The sequence below is a fragment of the Rhagoletis pomonella genome, unplaced genomic scaffold (genome assembly GCF_013731165.1).
Source record: "Rhagoletis pomonella isolate Grant_MI unplaced genomic scaffold, Rhpom_1.0 Rhpom_scaffold_00011, whole genome shotgun sequence".
In the NCBI taxonomy this organism is placed as follows: domain Eukaryota; kingdom Metazoa; phylum Arthropoda; class Insecta; order Diptera; family Tephritidae; genus Rhagoletis; species Rhagoletis pomonella.
This window is the reverse complement of record NW_023458565.1, coordinates 27450011-27473627: the sequence shown is the minus strand read 5'-3', so window position 1 is coordinate 27473627 and position 23617 is coordinate 27450011. Positions and strand designations below refer to the sequence as shown.

Below are 23617 nucleotides of genomic sequence, written 5' to 3'. Positions count from 1 at the left end.
AAACCAGAAAAACTTAAGCCATCTGCTCCAAAACTGTTTCTCTAAGCTAAAGTACTTGTGTATGCATTCCATTCCTTAGTTTATTTATAGTGGTGCATGAGATATGTAATTAAGCGTATTGTATGTACTTAAAAGCAGTAATTAATATACTTAAATACATGTAATTTTAAAACAAAGAATATTGTAATTTTCTCCTAGCTATTAAATAATACATACATATATATATCAATTATAGTAACTGTAAAACATTCACCTATGTACTTAGATCATTGTTCATATCTTGTAATATTGTATTATATGTATACATACATACATACGTACGTACATACGAACATGTGTATTACAAACGTACGGACCCGGAAAGTATTGTGAGCGCTTATGGGCTTTAAAAGATAACTTTGGATTCAGAAAAAAAAATGAAAAATAAATATATTGACAACAACATTGTTTCATGCCTTACCACTAGCAGCTATGAGCTATGGTTCTTAGTTCGTTTGCATATACATATCTATGTTAGTACATATCTGTACTTAGTTATCAGTTATCTAGGCGCAAGCGATACTTTCTGTTGGTTAGCGCGGACAATAGGCGCAGAAAATAAATATGAATAAACCACCAAAGTGCTGGCACAAAAATTTTTGAAAACAATAGTTCTTAGTCTTGTTTATTTCCAAAGTGTGTGAAAATATTTCGTAAGTATTTATTTGAAGAACATATGGGTTATTCCATGTAAAGCAGACAGGTTTTCCGTTTTAACTTTCATGTCCTCCATATAGAAAACTTGCTTAGTGGGCTACAAGTCTACATTAGGAACAAGCTTTAATTTATAGGAAGAATATTCAAACACATCAACAAAACACGGTTACGCTAACTATTATGCTTGTGTGGATATTTTTATATAATTATTTTTTGAAAAATAATTTGCAAAAAAAATAACTTCTATTCTTCGAGCTGCATTTACTGAAAGTATAAGCAAGAACATACATATGCGTCGCAAACTGCCATCTTGTTTGTCAAACAAAAAATTCCTCTGAATAGCACCGACATACATACATAAGTTTACATATGGGGCGATTCACGTCAAATGTTACAGGCACCATGAGCGGTGCAAAAGAAGCTACTTTTTGACTCGATGTGAAGCAGACACAAAATGGGAAGAATAATTCGAAAACTAAAGTTTCTATAAATTTTTGTCTGGACTATTCGATGATGATATGAGTTTGCGAAAATTTTCCCATTTTTGCGGTGAAAATTAGAAACAAAAATTTATTTGTAATTTTTCTTAATGATTGCCACCTTTAATATTGTTTTAAGTCATCTCAATCGAAATAACAGGTCCTTTACTTAGAAATCATTAATAATAATAGTGACCTTTGCGAGTTATTAAGCATTTTATAGCGCTTAAGCTAACCGTGCGCTTGTTGATATAAAATTGATACAACTCTCCGTACATATTTTACAAAAAGCAAAAAATTTTAAAACAAACTAAACAATCATGAACGAAAAATAATACTGAATGATGGCACATCGCCGAAACCAATTTTTCTACAAATCAAATTGGACAAGGTATAGCGGAACTCGTTCCAGGCTATTTCTGCAATTTTACAGAACTTTCGCTTTCATTTTCCCTTAACTCCAAAAAAATATATATTTTTGTTACACTTTTTGGAATTAATTATATTCTTGAAATTTCAAAGTCCTTAAAAAATCCTGACTTCAGAGAGAAAAACTAAAAATGCAGTTTTACTATATTTGGCCCGTAGTTTAGTGAGTATATTGATGTTGTTGTGCATAAAATTGACTGTCGCACGCTGTTATATGATTACTATATTTGCAGACTAGCGGTCAGGATATGATAATGTTTAAAAGAGGGTCTAGAAGGTTCGGTAAATAATTATTTGCACTCCTAATAGCCGAAGCTGCTTGAAATTTATTTTTACAAAGCTACGGAAAACCTGCGATACGATTGTAGTGGAATTATTTTATTTATTAAAAATTTTCAGCGAAAATGCTACAAATGTGTAAGTATTAAAAATTTAGAAAAGGTTTTAGAATAGTACCAAATAGCCTTATACAAAATCCTGAAAGGTATGGAAATACCGATAAAAATCCCGACAGATCCCAAAAATATATTTCAAAATTAAGAAAGCACCGAAAACTCCGAAAAATGTTCGTGGATACACAGAAAATATTTAAAATTCTCGAAAAAATGAAAAATTACTATCCATTGTATTTTAGCAAGTATCAAAGGCATAAAAACAAAAACCACCAATTTTTTTGTACTCAAAAAATATCTATCAAAAAATTTTCTTTTTATCTTAAAAAAAAACGGTTTTTTCACTTTGCGCTTTTGATTTAAATATCTAAATAAACTTTTACTTTACGGGTTTCAATTGTCCGATATACCCTGAATCCCATTACCCATGAAAAGCTAAAATAAAAGAAATGTTTTAGTGGATTTTATTTTGCGTACTTAGTAAAATTTGTTTTTGAATTCAAAAAAATCCTCTAATTTACGCATGTGTAGGTAAACCCCTTTAAATATTAAATGTCACTTTCATACGCGATAGTCTGCAAAAATTAAGAAATTCTTCCTCAGTATTGAGGCTCATTTCTCACTCATCAGCCATGCCAATAAACAAAAATTATGAGCAGCCAGGATTAAGATCAAAGAGTTTAATTTTATTTCTAGAATTTCTTTTAATATTTGTTTAGTTTGAGAATAATAAAAACTTATCACATTTTTGACTCTGTTAAAATGTGCCAGGATTAAAAAATTTTTCATAAATGCCACCATAATGCTATGCAGCATACAATCAAGTTTTATCAAGCCTAAAGTCACATTTTATGGTTAAAAATCATTTGCATTTGTTTAATTAAATAACAGTTCATTCGTTTATGATTACAGAGATACATATTTATTTGTATACTTATTTGAAAGAAGGTGTTTTCTCAGAATGGCCATAATGTGATTGTTCATTGATATATCTTCAAATTAACTTGAAATACTTTCGTGAAAAATTACAGATGCAAGATTTTCAATGAGTTCTTCATAGAATGGAGCCTGGCCTGATATAAAATTCTAAATTTATTCATGAATTAAAAAGAACCAGAAATTTAAAACAAATCTAGAAAATCAGACCTGTATAATCGGTATATTATTATTTTTATTATTTGTTATACATAATTAAAATTACAAATAACAAGTGATTAGAGAACTAGCTGCTGGGATATTTTTTTGTTAAACGATGTGGTTGACGGTTAAGTGGGAGTTTCGATAAAATTTACGTAATGGCTGCGGCGTTTATTATTGGGTGGACGTACATAAAATTCGTGTGACCAAATTTGAGACCTACAAAGTACTTATTCTCGATTGCTTTAAGAAAAGTAAGAAATTTGATTGCCTTACACAAGACTTGGATCGAGAGTTTTGTAGTGGTGGTTATAATTCATCCATTTTAATGCATTTCACGGTGTAAGAAGAGTGTGCAAATCAAAATTGTAAATCCTGTCTTGATCTTGTGGCGTTTTCCGATTGCTCATTCCCATGTACTCACTCCCACGTATCCAGGGTTCGGATTCATATGCTGAAAAGAGGTCAGTGCACGCAACATATTTTTGCTTAGGTGTTTTCACTAGTTGTAGAATTGATACCATAGCTTGGTCTTCAGCATCATAACCGAAATAAATATCGAATTCTATATATCTGCAGCGAAGCATGTTCCTTTTCCAGACTTAAAACCGTCTGTTAAAAGAAGCTCCCAATTATTCTCTCAGAATATTTCGTTAAATATTCGCCTGTGTGTCGATGTGTCTGTAGTTTTTTTTTTGTATGTTGGAAGGCAGTTGACGAAAGAGCTTTCTTTAAGAGACCACACTGCATGTTTCAGCTGAGGAGATTCCCCTGGATTGAGTAGCTTTTTCTTATTTGTCTGCAACTTATTAAGTGTTTCTGTTCGTCCCCAAATTGTCCCAATAGTCCAAAACCACGTGGAAAAATGTGTAAGTGATAAACATTTATTTATTATTATTTTTGAATTTTTATACACACTTTTAAACTGAAGCTCCATTTCAAACTCTCCCAGAGTTTAGTTAAAAGACATATTCCAGTTCCATTTTCAATAGCCTAAAAGAGATTTGCAGTGAATTTTAATTTGCTTACCTATACTAAATATATCAGGTGAAACCCCCACTTTGTTCGATAATGAGAATCCGGTTTATTCAATACTCGAAAAGTGAAGATTTCAAAATGACTGACTAGTGATATCAAAAGCGATCGGTGGAAACCGGTTTGCGAATACCGCCTCAATCACTTTAGTTTGTATCTACTGAAAAGAGTTGATTTCTCTAAAAGTAATAATAGGGGAAAAAAATCTTTTACTGATTACCAATCGATTTGTGCATATTTTTGCATAATTGAATTTTCATAATACCGTGAATAACAAAAAAAAAAAAAACGTTTCCAAAAAAATAATATTATTGCAAAAAAAAAACAATTACAGTGTGAAGCAAAACGTACCATGCATATTTGTTAAATATTTGCAAATTTTTTAAGGGGAATTTTTTTTAATAAAAAATCAACTAATTTAGTATTTTCCAGCTCGAGGTCAATTTTAAAAAATTTATGAAAACACATGGTTTTAAGTCTCGCAAAAACCGTCAGTATAAAAAATAAGAGCGATTTTTCAGCCGCTCAAAACTTGCAATTTATTGTACTAAAAATTCAAAGTTCAATATTTTGCTGACTATTTCTTTTTAAACCATTAACCATATTTTTATTAAAAATACCAAAAAAAAAAAATTTGACTTTAAAAATCCTGCAAATATTTAAAAAAAAATCACCATGCACTTAGTTTTTCTTCCCACTGTATTTATAATAATTAAACTTCGTTCTTTTTGTATGAAGAAGTGCAAATATTTATCGCCAAAAGTGCCAATTTTCATCACGTTAACTATTGCAATTTAAAGGGAAATATATTTGCCATTTTTTCATACCTTAAAAAGTAACTTACAACAACTTATAGTTCCTTTCCACCAAAACTTAACTGCAGTGTATACTATCGGAAAAAAATTACAACTCGAATGAGGTAATTGCTCATATAAAGTACAAGCAAACGAAAGAAAAAAATTAAAAAGTTTATAAATAAGCCTTGCCCATCACCCGATTTTAAAATTCTTGGAACTTATATGAGCACTTAACTGCAGTTAAGCTTTTGATGGAAATAGGCTATTAGAAAAATATTCGATTTTTTTAAATATTTGTTTCTTTTACAATGATATAAATAGCTTTTTCAAAACTCCATGACTTTGCAAAATTTCGAGATACAGTTCACGTGGCCGCAGTCTACTTTACTGGAACGTACCTGTTATTATTTTGAGCGCGCTTAATACTTTAAAGTGTAAGTAAAGTGTGTTTAAAGTATATATGATGAAGGCAATATGCAGCGGTATATATGTATATATGAATACGAAATCCATCTACAACCCGAAATATTTATTACATTGCAAATGCAAGCCTGCACAAAGTATCTGCAATGGAAAATAATTCAAAACTAAATCGCACCATTCGCTGACTTTACTACAAACTAAGTAAATAACTTACAACCACCCCATTGAAGTGCACAAAATAAGGCACACTGTCCGGCAGACAACCAACTCAACACACTAAATCAAGTAGCGAAATAGTTTAATGTTGTCTGCCCACAAGAAAAACTTATTTTATTCTTGATTCGATTTTCGTGTTTCGCGTCGTGTTCAAGCCTAAATGTTTTTCCTACCTTTTCATGTTTTTTTAAATTTAAGCAGAAACTTAGGATTGTTTGGCTGCTGCTCGCCGCCGAAATCCACAAAAACATGCACCAACTGGGTGCAGAGCATTTTGTCGCCACTGACAGTTCATTAATAATCGCAACTGCAGTTACACGCAAAGCAAAGTTAGAAAAAATTATTATATACGAGATCGCATTAAAGACACTGTAACAGAGAAAATATTACCAGCGGTGACCATAGTTTGGTAGAAATCAATTAGCAAAAAAAGCCATTACTTTTTGAAAAATCTAGCTTGTTGCATCTTGGATTAGCATCAAGTGTTGTAGTTTTTTGTTTTTCAACTAAATTTTTTGTTTGAATATTACACAGCCGGCCTTAGCCACGACAAGAGTGTGACTAACACAGCTGCCAACTTCGCAAACTGCCAAGTGCTAATTCAACTATAAATTATGCAAAACATCATTACAACAGCGTAACGCAATGCTAACTATAATAACCAACAGAAGAAAAAAACAACAGCAACAAAAAGTACAAGTACAGGCACTAGCAACAGCCTGCTGCGACGAATTTGTGATTTTCGTATGTGTGTGGGCAGTTATTTGTCTGGGAAAATTTTTGCAAATTCAATTTACGTATACAACGCGATTTTTATGATTTTCTTTTATTTAATAATTTCAACTGCAGTAATATTAATTTTTTCTTGACACTTCAGCAACTCACCAATATTTCGGCGGCATTTTGTGTGGGCAAAAACACCTGCTTAACGTTTATTTTTGGCAAAAAAATATTTTAATATTAAATTTAGTTTGTGGTTGCTTCTATATGTAGTTTTTCACACCTCTCCAATCAGATTTTTTTTTCAGCTTGATATTGTCAAATATTCTAAGTTATTACTTTGTTGCACATTTGCGTTTAATTAATGAAATTGTTGACATTATTAATGTGACTTCAAGTGAGTGAAAATGTGTGGTTTGAGAGATAAATTGCATGTGGCATCGAAAATTAATGGCTAATAAAACATTGCAATAAAATTTAAAGGCATCATAAGATTTTCAAGTGCACAAAATCGAAATATTGCGAGTAATTGAACAAGTTTCGTTGAGAAGATAATCGAAGCATTAGGCTTTAATGGCCTAAAATGTACGATGAGAATTCTTGGTTTGTAGTTTTTATTGTAGCAGCATACGACCTTTTTTATTGAGACCATTTTATGAAAATGGAAAAAAAACAGCTTTTAACATTAATGAAGTCTTAGTTTATATTTTGTGATAAAAATTCTTACTCTACTAATAACACACGGTTAAATTATTTTCAAATAAGGAGATGAAGCTCAAAAAATGTGTCTACCAAAATTCGCTAAATGAATAGCAATGGTCTTTAAAACTGTGGGAAAGAACTGATTCACGCAACGCAAACGTACATAGCTGGGAATAGAAGGCATGTTTTATTCGTCTATGTGACATCTCTTATTGTCAGCCTTGACGTCCTTAATTATTTTTGTCGAATTTCTGATGTCTTTAAGTTCGTTTAGGTCAGCTCTACGTACGAAAATACCGCGGCTTTTATAGAGCTCTTCATAAAATAGGCTAAATATTTTGAACGCAATAAACATGACATCCATTGATCTCAACTTGATGGATCAAGTGAGCTCTTCATAAATGGATCGCATCCTTTCATCGTAAAATGTGTAATTCTAAGCAAATTTTCTGATGAAACCAAGTCTCTAAAATCAATTTGAAGTTTCCCACATTACGAAATTATGTCCCACGTGTTTTACATTCCTTGGAACAAAACAAGTAAGTGCGTCTGGCCCACACTGGAGAAGTAAAATTTACGCTACGTATCTAGTTTTTCTCATAACTAATATACAAATGTACAAATATATGTATGCATTTCATTGGTTCAAAATTGTGAAGAAAACGATAGGCTAGTTAATATAATCGTTTAAGCTTTGAGTTATATGATATATCTTTTCTATCTTTATCCCTACATCTAATCGATAACAAAGTACATACAAATATCGACAAAAATATTGATAAATATGTTAATAAATATAACAATAACAATAACAATATCCTTCTTTTTATATCGATAAAAGTATCGATTTTTACATCGATAAAAAGATCGATAAAATATGGATAACAAAGTAGATACGAATATCGATAAAAATATTAATAAATATGTTCATAAATATATCAATAACAATATCCTTCTTTTTGTATCGATAAAAGTATCTATTATTACATCGAAATAAATACCTATATATACATCGATAGCAAAATCGATAAGTATATTGATAAATTTAATGAAAATTTGGAAAAAGTCTCGAAATAGTCCCGATTATCCCGAAATACCCTCGAAATTCCCGATTTAGTCCTGAGAATCCCGAAAATCTCATTACCTTTACATTCATCTTTCTTCCTCTTTCTTCATTTTTACTTTTATCGGTATCCTCATCCTTATCTTCTTTATCTACATATTCCCCTTCAACTTTGCCCATATATAAGTAAAGTGTATAAATCAACCTTGGTCCTCATTTTTGCCTTTATCTCTAAGCATTTTTATTTTGGTTTTTATTTTTACCGCCGCTAAAGAAGCTTCACTTCAAAAATGTTATTATTTTATATATTTTCAGACCACAAATTATTGAGAGATAAAAATTTTGAACACGCCTTCTAAATTTAATTTCGAATGTCACTGCCACGAGGTCTGGTTATATTTTTTACAACTTTTTTTGATTTGTTATTGTAAATAGCATGAAAACTTGAAATGCATAAAAACAAATGCGCTGAGTGTAGTTAGCACATTTTCAACTTTGTAAATGAAAAAAACAAAACTTCTACATAATACTCAACAAGCGTAGGTGTTGCGTAGTTTGCAAACTATTAGCGACCACCAACAGATATGCATGTATTAGCATTTGTGGCGCCAGTAACAAAAGACTTAAGCAGCAAACTTTAACACTAAAAATTTCACGCATTGACACTTATTAATGAAACAAAACAAAAAAAGAGATTTGAAAAAATCCTCGCGGTAATTAAGTCAATGCCAAATGACGATAGTCAACTTAGGAAGAAAAAGCATCGCCCAAAAATTAATCAGCAAACAAACGATTTGCTTACTTAAAGTTCATAGGAATTGTGCCATTCATTAAACACGCGAGTAAGTGCCAGTAAATCAACAACAAACTTGTATTAATTGCGTTTGATATGTTGCTGACATTCCACGAAAATCCGCTTAGTTTTGCTATATTTTCTTCGTTTTTTTTTTAATTTTTAGTGAAATATTTGCATTTGCGCAAATTTTTCACTGCACTAATTGAGTAACCTCGCAGCTGTAGTGATAAAAGGTGACCGCAAAAATCCTTGCTCATTTTTCTTAGCTGATTTGTTGAGTTATTCAGCTCTTAGTGGGGGCGTGACAAAGGCGCTTTGAAATCGTTTTTCTTCACAAACCAAAAAAATTAAGAATTTGTTAAAAATGTCGCTGATTCTGGTATTAATTAATTTACAGCGATTTTCAGCTGATTTGTCGGCAATTAAATTGCACATAAAGGTGGACATATGAGTAATTAAATATACATATGTATGCTAATGTATCTGTGCACTTAAAAGCAACTCGTCCAAAAAAATATTCGTCTGCTGGTGTTGTTGCACATAAAAATCCAAAAATGTATGCGCGCGCCGGTATTTGAACGCTGCTGTCGTGACACGAATACCTAGTACATATAAATATACATATATGTACATGCACACATACACAGTTATATACTCTGAATGGCATGCAAATAGCGACAAACGAAACGACAATGTGACACAGTCCCGGGCTAATAGCCGCCGTGCACTTTTATTAATTTATGGCAATTTAAATGCCTTCAGGAATTTCACGGAATGGTGGCTACAACACAGGCACAGGCACAGGGACAGGCACAGGCACAGGCTCCAACTTCAGCTCTTACGGCTTGGCCACCCGCTCGGCATGGCGTGGGCACCTACGTTGATGCTCATATTTGTATGTAAGTATTTTCATACTTAAGTATATATGCTTGCATATATATCTACACATGCAAATGGCATTAATATTCGTGTTTTTCAGCTTTAATTTACACCTGAACCTGAACCTGAATTTGTGGCACTAAACCTCTCGTTGGGTGTCTGAGCTCGCAAAAAGCATCCGAAAATGAAATTAAAAGCACTGTCGTAGACGAGCGAATCGCGTGCTGATGCATGTGTTGAACATACATACCCACATGTATATGTATATGTACGTGCATGCAAATCTATACACATAAGTTCATGTTCAAAAAGTATGTTTTATGTGCCGGCCTGAACTTGAGCTCAATTCGCTTTGAGTCGCTTAGCTGATCTGTAGTTTATTAACTTTGATATTTTGGTTGTTTTTATATGCTATCTTCTCACACGTATAAATTGCCGCCGCTTAAAAAGAAATCCTTTGTTGAGTGCATGGGCGGAGTTAGGTATGCTTGAAGGGTTATGCTTTAATTTTTTATATATTTTTTTCAATAAAATTTGTCAGCCCTCATTGATGGCACCTCATTCCCATCCTGCATGAAATACTGCTACTACTACTACTACTCCAGGCACACAGTGTAGGTAAGCTTCGAGATCAACACTCGCAATTATTTTATTTTCGCTCATATTCTTATTACTAACTTAGTCATTTTAAACCAAGATAGCACTCTTACCGTCACTTCTCTCAGCACTGATACTTAGCTTAAATACCCGGAAAAAGTGCTGAAAATAAGTATAGCTAGTAGTATGAGTTAGGGGAGTATTCGGATAGAAATCTGGTGGAGCAGAAAGAAATTTATCTTTGGCTAGCGATATGCTTGTTTAGGGGACAAAACATAAAGAAACAAATCAATTTGTTTACAGCAGAAAAGTTGCTTTAATAAATAGTTCGTTCATTTGAAAACGCGAGGCACGTGGCGCGTGACCAAACCTACAATATTTGCGGACTTAATTACTATGGAAATTACATTCAGCTGCCGCAGCTTGTTGGAACTGAAGCTACGTCCTTCGGTAGGTAAGTCCGAGAGTTTATCAGCTATAATTTTCGGGTAGACAAGCGGATGCCAAAATCCTGCAAAACTAATATGCATTCTGATGAAGAAAGAATTAAGTCGGGCAGTAGGAGACTATCTCGCATGTCACCTGACCCCACTAAAGCAGCAATATTTGTAAAGCGAACACCACCACCACAGCGCTTAATGCCGTAAATACTAAGATCACTGGCGGCCTTAACCTTAATTAACCCTGTGAAAGAACCATCTTAGTAGCCTTAGAGTCTTAAGTTTAGACATGCCTCAGGATTTTTACAACATTTGTCACGCTACTAGAAGACACGGATACCTAAGCAACGTGGCTACCAAATGGTGGGTGGCAATGTATGGTTGGCTGTCACCAGTGCAACTTGAAAGTAACATTTCGAAATTTTTGAGAATATTGGGCACCATACGGTTTGTCACTGAAGCAGAAGAAGTTTCTTTGAGTTATGGTTTCCCTCTAATTTATCCCAATGGCCAACAGTGCAGAATATTGCTCACTTGCTGAGATCCCTCTTGATAACCTTGTTGGTGAATCCACGAAATGGGCTGGGCCTAATAATAAATAATATAATAATAATATAAATAATAAATAATAAATTTTTTTTAGCTTGGAGGTCTGGTTTTTCATTGCCATCATAGCCCTCATGACTAGCCACCCAATATAAGGAGACATTAATTTGGGCAGTTTGATCATTGACTGCTCTATGACCCTCTGCAAGGTTAATAATAATGGTTAATCATGAGAACGAGTAGAGCTTTGAGGACAGATTGGCTGTCCAAAAGTATAGAGATTTTTGTTCTGCCATATTGCCTACTTATTAAGACGTGGGCGATATCCAGTATGACAACTAGTACCGTCTAGTATTTTAACCGGCAAATCTCCTCCTAAGCTCCACCGTTTCTACCTTTGCATTCTAAAGTTTCGCCCGTATGCACCCCACCATGCATTGGCTTTCATCTCGGATTTACTGGGAGACTTGTCCTCTCCTCCTCGAGTCCTACTACTTCCATTTCTTTGGTCAGCTCATCGGCGTTTACAACTGCCGCTTTATACCGGAGTGTAACCTGACCAAAGGGCAAATTAATCCTTCCCTTGGTAGCCTCAAGACTCGCAGCTGTCTCTTATATGTCGCAGCAGCTGCAGCCCTCTATGACGATGGTTCTTTGTTTATCGGCAGCTTTTTGGAACCAGGATCAGACGGAGTGATTTGTTCTGAACGGTCTCATATCGGAGTCTTTTTCCCCTGGATTTGGGGTTTGGCGAATGGAATCTGCACTTTGATATATGCTTCAGCCCTTTCTTTAGGAGGTATTGGTACCAGCTCCACGGAGCTTTCGTGTACCTCAGTGGGCACTACTGGGAGGCATATTGGCTGACGCCATTGTCCTCTTGAAGCGTACGTGTCTCTTTGGAGCCTTTATGGCCGCTTCCGCCAGTTTTTTCATTGTTTTTTTTTTTGCCGCGTTTGTTTATTTTGTTGCCATGAGTATTGAGGCAATTAGTTCGCTGCTTCAGCGCCCCTTAGCATAGTAAGGCATTCGTTAAAATGGGGCCGCATCCATACACCCACCCACGTTATCACGGTGCTCTGCTTTGCAGTGAGCCTCAGAGCCAATATTGAGATCCCGGGCTGAGAAGGCACGAGGGTAGTCCACTCGATGAATATCTACAGAGACGCGTCCTAAATAAACAAGAGAGAAAGTGCTACAGTATCATTAGCGGGATTTAACCTTAGTAGAGGCAGCCACCAAAAGAGGGCACACAACTTTGTTGAAGATCTGCACCTAGGTACTAACTAAGTTGTAAAGTTATCCAAGTCTAAGATATGCAAGTTTATTCTCTGCGAACAGTTGCTGGGACACTTCACCTAACAAATTTATTTTGGACGCCACTGCCCCTTGTATACTTAAAAATCAATGTATGCATATGTATGGAAGTATGTAAGTTAAGTAACAACGTTTGACATCACCTACAAATTATGTGGCACATTAATGAAGCTGCGATGCATTTCAAACGCACATTCATTGACTCGCAGGCAGCTGAGAAATAAAACAAATAAATAAAACAAAAACGACACAATGCCAAACAAAAATATGTGCAAAGTCAATGAAAAAAGTGTTGTTGGAACAACACTTAAGTAGCTATAAATTAGTATACAACAGTCAAAAATTTAAATCTAAAAAAAGATAAAATCAACTCATGCAAATATAAGCAAATAACATTTGGAGGAGACCTTTTTTTCAAGTTCAATGTTGGATATAAGAGTGTGATTTGTGTACGTATATATAGTGATTCGCATTACTATACTACACCTACTTATTTATAAGTTTTAAAAGTAAGTTCATTTTATTTTTGTTTAAGTTTAATTATTTTTTTATAAAAATATATACTTTATTCTTAAACAACAACTGCATAAATCAAATTTTCAAACTTTTTGCAACATAAAAAAAAAAAATAAAATAAAAAAAAATTTTGTCAAAATTTCGAATTTTTAATTAGATTCCTCAGAAAGACTTGCAGTATATAATTTTGTTGCCCATATAATTTTGGTGCAATAAAGTGCAAGTTTGAATTAGCCAGGACTTACCGTTGATTTTTGGCCTTTGTTTGTTGACTCTGTCTGTCATTTTCTTCCATACTATGTATATTCGACGATTTTTTTATATGGAGAAAATTAACAACACCTTCAACAAAAAAAAAAAATTGCCTCAAATCAATGGCAAGTCCTTGAAGCTTGCACTTTTTTATACCAAAACTAAATGGGCTACAAAACTGCCTACTCCAAATCTTTCTGAGAAATCTAATTAAAAAGCACGAATTTTTTACAAAACTTTATAGACTTTTTTACATATTGCACAAAGATTGAAACTTAACTTTTAATGAAAAAATAATTAAGAAAAAAATTATAAACTTTTTAATATGTGAGTGTCGTATAGTTATCATAAACACTTTACTATTTTCGTTTTCATTTGCGTTTGCATGAAATTGAAACATATATTTAAACATATATATAAACTTTGTTATTGTCGCGTGTTGCTTGTACAATGTGTATGTTCGAGTAGATGAAGAAATGTCATTGGTTAATTTGCGACTGGCTTGAGTCAGCAGCAGCGCATCCTCACAAATTTCAAATTTGGAGAAGGTTACGAAAATATTTAAGTATGCTTGAAGTTAATTTCTCAATGTCTCGCCTTGCTGGCGTTGCTTTCAATGTGATTTTAATGCTCATTTAGATGCATATGTATGTATGTATGTAAGTGTACATGTATGTTTTCGTTTAACTGCCTACAAAGTTCGGATGATTTAAAATCACCAAATTTATATAGCATTTCACATTCATTAGCATTAAGTCTTAGTGAAATATCGAAATGCTATTAATTTCCAATAAAAAATCAAACACTTTTTTTGGGTTGAATATTTTGCAAGCAGATAAGGCACAAAATGCCCGCAGCTATATAAGTGACCAGTTGTGTGAGGCTGGCCTAGCTAACTGAACGGTTAGTCAGCAGTGCGCTAAAGCAGGACCACCCACAAGCGCTTCATGCAAGTGTTTATATATATATGTTTATGTATGTATGTAAATGTGTGTGTGTTGAAGCATGACTATTTTATGTGTATGTAAGTAGGTATATGTGCAAATGCATATAATATGCGCATCTAATACATGCAGCCTGCGCTTGCAGCTAGCTGACTGATTGTGCGCATATTCAAAAGACTTTAGGCACAAACTTCCGCCCGCTCTATGATTGCGCGTTTAGCAGTTTCATTTAATGCGCTATTGACTTACATAATTTCCATATAAACTTAAATGCAGGTCTATTAAGCAAACAACCGATAGCAATGATAATCTTTAAAGAAATAATTTTCCACTTATTAAAGTATTCGGCTGTGTAGAAAGGATTTTTTATTTTATTTATTTTTTTTGGTTTTCTTTTCAAACTCCTAACGCTCTCAGCCTTTTAGCCAAAAACCACACAAGTTGCAGAGTTTTATTTCAGGTCTTAGCTCAAAATGGACTCATAAAATAGCAATAAAGGCAAACGAAAAAAGCTATACTGCAGAGCAACAACAACAAATTGTGAAAACAGTTAAAAGAAAAGTTTGAAAAAACCGCCAAAAAATCGCTAACACTGCGAATGTGCATCGTTGTTACTGCACTTGTGTATGTGTTTGTCTTGCATCGATTGACCAGCAAAATCATTAAAGCAAATCTCTATTATTTGCAACAATTGCCAGCAACAATTGCTGTGACTCTTCGTCGTCGTCGTCTGCGTCATCTTCTTCAACATCTACATATATACTATTCGCTGGCCTATAAGCTATAGCGAAAGCGGTCAGCTTATGCGGGCAGATTAGAGTTAGACTGACAATTGAGCGGTGGATACGGGATGTGCACTACTGCTACTCACTTGGCTGCAAAGAAAGCAAATAAGCTACGCTGATTGTTGTTGCTATTGTTAGCGCCATTGTCAGCTAAATGTTGCTGGCCGTTGCAACAATTTGCCAAACCGCAAGCGTTCATATTGTTCATGCGCTATTGCACACGGGCAAGTAGATGGAAATTCAAAAAACAAAAATAAATAAAACGAATGAAATGGTGAAAAACGGAGCCTGAACTGGTGCTGGCGCTGGGAAAATGCTTGTTCAATTATGCAAATTTTGTTATAGAAAAATGTATGTACGAGTAGGTATGTGTGAAGCAACACAAATCCCTTGGCACTTGCCATTCTTGCCACGCTGGCGATGATGATGATGATGCAACGCTAACGAAAAATGTTGCCACTTCCTACTCTTATTGCTTTTTGCTTAGCATTTTCATTTTATATAATATAAACAGCGATCGATATGCTGATCTAATACTTTATTTTCACAGCATTCACAATTGTGTTGCGAGGAAAAAATCACCAACACAGCGCCAACCAATCAACAAAGCAGCAGCTTTGCATGCATTAAGCTTATATCTTTTTTGTGTTTTTTATTTTTCTCCTTTGTCGCGCTTTCCTTCGGCGCTCCAAAACTGAATTCTGTTAACTCACTTGGTCTTATCCTGCTCACTTATCGTTGCACAATAAAATACAAATTAACCAAATTCACAGCAATCAACGAGCGCGCTGGCCACCACTACCACCCACGCATGCGGCTTTGCGCGCCATAGCATCTACATATATAACACACACACACACACTTGAAGGCATAAAATATTTTGAGTCGTTTTACGTCGCCGCCAATCATCGTGGTGGTCCTTTGCGCTTCACATTGCCGACGACGTCCGCTTAACATCCGCCTGCGAAGCCGCCAGGCAAGCGTTTTCGGCCCAAAGCATTGTTGCAGCGATGAACAATTGGTGATTAAATGCGCGCGCTATCAACGCAATCGCATCTCTTTCTCTACAGCATTTGCAGCAAGGCATCTGCACGATCTGCATCTTTTAGTTGCTTTATAGTAGTCGTACGGCACAGTCATTTTTGCAGCGGTGCGGCGCTCATCAACGTTTTCTCAGTTCTCGTTGTTGACTTCCTGCGCCTGCGGCTACATCGACTTTACTTTGTATTGTCAGCGCAACGACAGAAAATGAGATAAAACGCATTTCTCACACAGCCCCACAGCAATTTGCCCTGAAAATTTTTATGTAAAGTTTGTCTGGCACTATTTGCCACGTAATTTGTTTGGCCGCTAAATAGTACAACAAGCGCATATTCCTATGTGGGTGTGTGGGTGTGCACATGCAGCTTTGCTTTGATTTTATTGCCTTACCCTTGGGCCATACTTTAGGTAAGTTTACAAAAAATGTGCATAGTTATTGACAACAACAACAATATTGTCATTGTCTGTGCATGTGACTTGATGTCTAAACAAGCATCGTCGTTTTGCACTGACAAATATGCGCTAATAATATGTTGCATGCAACATGTGCCATATAATTTTTTAAGGAAACAACAATTGCGGTTTTCCTCAAGAATTTGACAATGAACAAGATATGCAAAGATAGTCAGTTATGTGATTGTATGTAGATATGTACGTGTGGGGAATTGGCTTGAAGTTCAACATTTTAGCATTGACATTGTGAAAGGCGAGATCGTTTAGATAATTTGTGGCGCAGTAAACTTGACAAAGTGGAAGAAACTTATTCTTATAATTAAATTTTGTATATATTTTTTAGCTAAAAATTCACAATGTTCGTCGAAAGATTCTTTATAAGCTGAATAAACAGTCTGATTACGCTAACAGGGCAATCCTGGCTAAGATAGTTGAAAATCTTTGTAAGACAATTGAAAGATAGTAGGCAAGATAGTTCTAAAGACTTTGGGCTTGACTCTGTGCACTTGATAAATAGCATTTTTTTGTAATTTGTAATTTTTTTACTACATACATGTTTATCAGTTATTGAAATTTTTATGCAAAATATATGCAACAATTTAAATAACACATAAGGAAAAAGACCGAAGATGTTTGCCCTTGTGTCAATGTTCCTAAGATTCCAGAGAAAATTAAAGAAGTCCTATCTTCAAATTTATTAACAACTTGTATTTGGTTAACTTTAAACTACTTTAGTAGTAGCATCTGTGGAAAATCATCCGCATTTGCGGCAGGCGCATCCTGGAGGAGAGTAGGGAGGTAATTCCAGCCCTCTCTTCTTCAGAGTTGGAAGAGGATCAATGACTTGCAGGGGATGTGGGTCGAGAAGCAGCTCGCTGCCAACGACCTTCCAATGACGGAGTTGGTCCTCTTTCACAAACCTAGAAGAGGAGGGGAAGGAGTATCGAAGAGCGAAACTCAAGTAGGGTAAACCCTCTTCTGTGGCTAAGCGATCTCCCCTTTTCGCTGCATTAATTAAGCGGACCAGGTCTACGGAGGTTACTTCAGCCAGTGGGACATTGGTGGATGTACCGACATCTAAATCTGCTGGCGACGAACATTACAAGATAAGGCCAACGGCGGTGACACCCACGAATATCTGTCCCAATGCCTCTTCGAGTCATAGTGTTGCTGGTACTAGTGAGGCATTGCCCAATTCCGATCAGCCAGATAGACCTCTGGCACCACGAAACCCCTGCCTAAAACCAAGGGTAGAAGGGTAGAACTGATCCAATAGTCGGTCGAGACAGAACTGCCCCCGCTATGCCCTCGAAGCATCAAAACATTCCAATTACGTCCGGAACACTAAAAGATCCATCTGATTCGGGCCGTCATTGCCTCCGGCACTGTAGCCAATGCTCGTTCATAAGAAAGTAATGAATCAATTGTGGTGAAATGTGTCTCCCTAATTAACTGGGATTGGCTCAAAGCTGTGGAGCAAAGAATATTGCGCACAGCGGGAACAGGCTTCACTGTTTACAGTGCCAGTTACGAATGAGAGAGCCAATTACGAATGGGAGAGCAAATTACGTGCCGTGGGAACATAGTATAATTCGCTCTGCGAAGGAAGCCTCTTGTAAGGAATACTGCAATCGAATTGAAACCTTGAGTCAAACGGCTAGGCTGGTAAAAGTTCTGAAGACGGAACAAACCATAAAGCTGCGTTCACTAAAGAGGCCTGATGGCTATTTAAAGGAGACTAGGATTGGGACACTCTCTGTTCTTCTAGGATCACTTTTTTGGGAATCAGGTGATGGTTACCCCTTCCTCTCCCTCAACTGGTCAGGGAGGGTATGCGAGAACCACACTGAACTTTGTGCTCATACCGATTTATCAAAGTATTTGGATACAGATTACAGCAATAATGACTTATAAATTCTCTCAGTATTATGAAAATTAAAAAGAAAATATTTGGATCACAAACAGCATATATATTTACTTTTCATTACGACTAGCCAAAGTGAAAACTTTTCAAATCGAAAATATTTTGTCGGAACCGAAATCAAAAACACCAATCCATTTCGATTCGAAAAATTTGATCGGAATCGAAATGCAGAACAGGGCTGATATATATTTAATTTCATTTGTTCTTTAGAAACTAATTAAAATTTTTTTTTTTAGATTTTATTGTTTCAAAGCGAAATGATTTCTTTTTAATTGAATTTTTAAGGTTCTTTTCTGTTTCTTTTCTTATGACAATTTTCTTTTAATTTTTAGATTTCATTGTTTAAAAAAAAAATAAAATATTTCCATTCAAATTTAAGAAAATATTTAATTTTTTCCTTTTATTATAATTGATATTTTTTCTTTTTGGTTTGAATTTATTTCTATTTTTAGATTGTATTGCTTTAAAAATACTTTTTTTATTTCATTGGATGTTTAGGAAATAATTTAATTTTCTTACTTATTTTTTTTATTGGCGTTTAATTTACTTTCTTTCAATTTATAGATTTTGTATTTTAAAAGATTTTTTTTTCTAATTTCAATGTGTTTTTAATGTTTTAATGTGTTTAGAAACTCATTTTCTTTTTTTAATTTCATTTTCTTTTAATCTTCTGATTATATTGTTTTAAAGGTTTTTTTTCGAAATTTTTTCTTTTAATTTTGTTTTTTTTTCTTATTTTAATTTTAAGTTTTTATTATTTTAAAATGAAAAATAGTAGTTTTTTATTTTATTAAATTAAAAAAAAACTGATTGCTAAAGGGCAAACATAATAACGATAAAATCCTTTAGTAAGCAGCTCTTTCTAGCCTTTCGAAGGACAGTAAAGGGTTTGTTGCCCAAATTGACAATTGTCTTTTGAAAGACTGTGGTGAGTTGAAAGAAAGTTGCCAGAATTGCCATGTAAATACGCCTTTTCATTAAAAATATAAAGAAAAAAACAAATAAATTAACTTTTTTATAAAAGCAACAAAACGTTCGACGCAAATTTCAATATTACACAAAAATGTTTCCCCCAAGGTATTCAGACAAATTAGTCCTTTCTTACTGAAAATGTTTCAGAGTCTGTTTGAGATTGCCTATCAATAGCTCAACACGCTTATTGAAAAGGAAGGTCGGTAGAAATCGCCTTGCACACAATTATAAGGTTGATAGATGAAGCCAGCTCTCATAAAGAGTTTGCGGTAGGAGTCCAATTCGGCTTATCCAAAACTTGCTTCGTGACTGAACTGTCATTGTAGTATAAAGCTTGCATCGCACAGTGAATAGGACGTCCCGCAAGGAGAGCAGCTATATGAAATAATTATTTCAAATTTGCTGGTTACTCATATTTCTAAAATATCTGAGTTATCACATTTCAAATGGATAATACGCACAAAGCTCATAACATGGTATTTCTAACACTAAACAAATTTGAAAAGTAATTTTGAAGACACCTAAAATCGGATTAAAAATTAGGCAGAGCAAATTCTAAAAAGTATTGCAACTAAATGCTGGTAAATAGTTGAAATATTTCAGCGCAAACATCATAAAAACATACAACTGTCTCCTTACATATGTTTGCATTTGCACGTGCGTGTACAATTGTAAGCCACACAATTTCGTTGTGGCCGGGACATGCAATGCAGAAGAACATGTTATGCAACATGTTGCACAAGACTCAATTGAGACATAAAAATAAAAATTCAAACGACAGCACTTTCCAGTTAACAATGGGAGCAAAATGGAAAAGACATAGGATCAAATGTACAAAAATTGTACATACATAAATACTACACAGGAGTAGTAATGCCAGCAAAGGTGTACCTAAATGCAAGCATATATACATATATGTACATATTTGTATGCACTAACAACTACTACAAACGTGTTAACAAACAAAACACAGCGCAATTGCACTAAATAACAACGACAATAACAACAACAATAATAGCAATAACAAAAACTCAACGTGAAAAATATTAGCTCGACCTATAACCAGGAAAATTGTTATCGACCAGCGGCAGCAAATACAAATTAGCGTAACCACCGACGCAACCACCACACAAACGGAAGATTTAAGTAACGAACTTGAAGGCGAAGCAAGCGAATTTTCATATATGGCTGCACAAAAACAAACAACAAAGACAAAAAATATCGTTTGCTAAGCGAGGACGCACATTCAATTACAAGCAGCTGCTAACGAAGAGATTTACATGTGGCTGCGACATGCCAGACAAAAGGACGAGCTGGCTGTGTGCCGCCGCTTTGTATGTTGTTGCTGTTGCTTGGTTGTTGGAAAGTTGTTAAACAGTTGTCAGTCCATATTTTAGGCAGTTTAATTAGTTACAAGTGTTAGTTAGTTGTTAGCCACAAGCAAAAGCACTTTAGGCACTCAAAAACACAGTTAAGTGACACTGTCTAATTGAATGCGACTGTCGCCAGCTGAGAAGGCACAAACACACACAAAAAACCATACATAAAACGAGAAACTATATAAAAAAATGGCAAAGCGAATAGCCAAAAAATCAAAAAAATAAAATAAAAAATATTAACGCAGAAAAACGGTTGCTTCAGCTTGACTAGCCGCGCTTCAAAGCATTCAGCACAGCTTGACAGCTCAAATTCGCGCTCATTCGTACTCATTCGCGCCGCATGTATGACAGCATGTTTTTTTTCTATTCTAACTTTACTTTTGCTTTAGCTTCTTCTTTTGCATTTACCTTCATTTTAGCCAGCCCCTACACCGCCGCACTCTATTCGCGCCAACGCGCCATTAATTTGGCGTCAATTTGGATTTATGACGCGCATATGTTGCGCATTACTCATCCGCCGCGTGACCCAAAAATAAACAGAGAATCATATACATAAATGCAAAAGAAAAATAATTTGAAGTTACTGCCAAAGAAAAAAAAAACGTGATAAAAATTCACTTTGCCGCCAACTTAATTTAGCGATTTGTCATAGTCATAATAGAGAACAGATTCTAGACTTCTATGCAAACGCTTGTGTACACGAAGCCATTAAGCCCAACACAGTTACGATCAAATGAGCACTAAATCCATAAAGTTTTAAAGCGGCGTGCGCCCAGACTCTGTCCAACAACATCATTTTATGCAAATTAGCCAAGTTTAAATTCTTTGACGCTGCGCGCATAGACGTTGAAAGCATTTAAGATCCCACACGCAGCTTTTAAACGAGTAAGCGAATAATAAGCGTATGAAAAAAAACATACAAAACAAAAATGTATGTGAATAAGCCTGAGGTAAATGCTCATGACAGTTCAAGTCTCTAAGCTTATAAATAACTATGTCACAGTTTGCATAAGAGTGCTGAATAAAAAAAAATATATATATAAAAATTAGAACAAATGGAAAATTTTGTAATACAGCTCGAGATGTAACGGGTGATTTTTTAAGAGCTTGATAACTTTTTTTTAAAAAAAAACGCATAAAATTTGCAAAATCTCATCGGTTCTTTATTTGAAACGTTAGATTGGTCCATGACATTTACTTTTTGAAGATAATTTCATTTAAATGTTGACCGCGGCTGCGTCTTAGGTGGTCCATTCGGAAAGTCCAATTTTGGGCAACTTTTTCGAGCATTTCGGCCGGAATAGCCCGAATTTCTTCGGAAATGTTGTCTTCCAAAGCTGGAATAGTTGCTGGCTTATTTCTGTAGACTTTAGACTTGACGTAGCCCCACAAAAAATAGTCTAAAGGCGTCAAATCGCATGATCTTGGTGGCCAACTTACCGGTCCATTTCTTGAGATGAATTGTTCTCCGAAGTTTTCCCTCAAAATGGCCATAGAATCGCGAGCTGTGTGGCATGTAGCGCCATCTTGTTGAAACCACATGTCAACCAAGTTCAGTTCTTCCATTTTTGGCAACAAAAAGTTTGTTAGCATCGAACGATAGCGATCGCCATTCACCGTAACGTTGCGTCCAACAGCATCTTTGAAAAAAATACGGTCCAATGATTCCACCAGCGTACAAACCACACCAAACAGTGCATTTTTCGGGATGCATGGGCAGTTCTTGAACGGCTTCTGGTTGCTCTTCACTCCAAATGCGGCAATTTTGCTTATTTACGAAGCCATTCAACCAGAAATGAGCCTCATCGCTGAACAAAATTTGTCGATAAAAAAGCGGAAAAGCGGAACACTGATTTTGGTAATAAAATTCAATGATTTGCAAGCGTTGCTCGTTAGTAAGTCTATTCATGATGAAATTTCAAAGCATACTGAGCATCTTTCTCTTTGACACCATGTCTGAAATCCCACGTGATCTGTCAAATACTAATGCATGAAAATCCTAACCTCAAAAAAATCACCCGTTATACATAGTCCTAATACTGATACACCGAAAAAAGAGTCTGTTATATATTTTTCCAGCACAAGATTTGGAAACTGTACCCAAATAATATAGCTATGACCAAATTTTTTGTTGAGAGAAACCTATTTTGTTAATGTAGCTAAACTTTTTTCTCGGTGTAAATTGTCATACATACAGTGGCTGGCAAACAAATAGGGGCGCTACATTTTAAAAAGCTTTGGCCATTTTGCTTTTGTTGTTTAATGTTCGATAATTTTTTTATAAAAGCACATAATTTCTAACTTTGTGCAAAAAATAATGAAATATATATCAAAATTAAAAATTTTTTAATAAAACTTTTTTTTTTATTTTGATAGGCAGCATATTAAATTTTAGTACAATGAAGTGTAGGCAATTTTTTGCTGAATTTTTAAAAATTCTGAAAAAAACCTTAAGATTTTTATGAGCATTTGTTGAAATTCGTCGAGTTTTCATAACTCTCGTACAAAGTTTGAAATTTCGACATACATGGTTTTTGCTAGATACTATACTTTTATAACAAAAAATCAAAAATTAAATGGATAACAGAAAAATAACCAAAACTTATTCAAATGTTGCGGCTTTATTTGTTTTCTCGCCACTGAATATAGGTACATAATTTTCAATCACTTGACAAATCTGCACGATC

The 23617-nt window shown here is 34.7% G+C and overlaps 1 protein-coding gene across 1 annotated transcript in view; it reads right to left on the bottom strand.

Annotated features, from left to right (window-relative positions):
• Window positions 1-15038: 15038 nt before the first annotated feature.
• The window catches only part of LOC118746950 (collagen alpha-1(XI) chain-like), a 117156-nt gene continuing 108577 nt past the window's right edge, over window positions 15039-23617 (bottom strand). The window contains exons 6-7 of the mRNA XM_036480943.1: window positions 15248-15372; window positions 15039-15201 (exon numbers count right to left, since the gene is read on the bottom strand). Of these exons, the coding sequence (XP_036336836.1) occupies window positions 15039-15201; window positions 15248-15372 (288 nt within the window). The remainder of the gene's footprint in view (window positions 15202-15247; window positions 15373-23617) is intronic.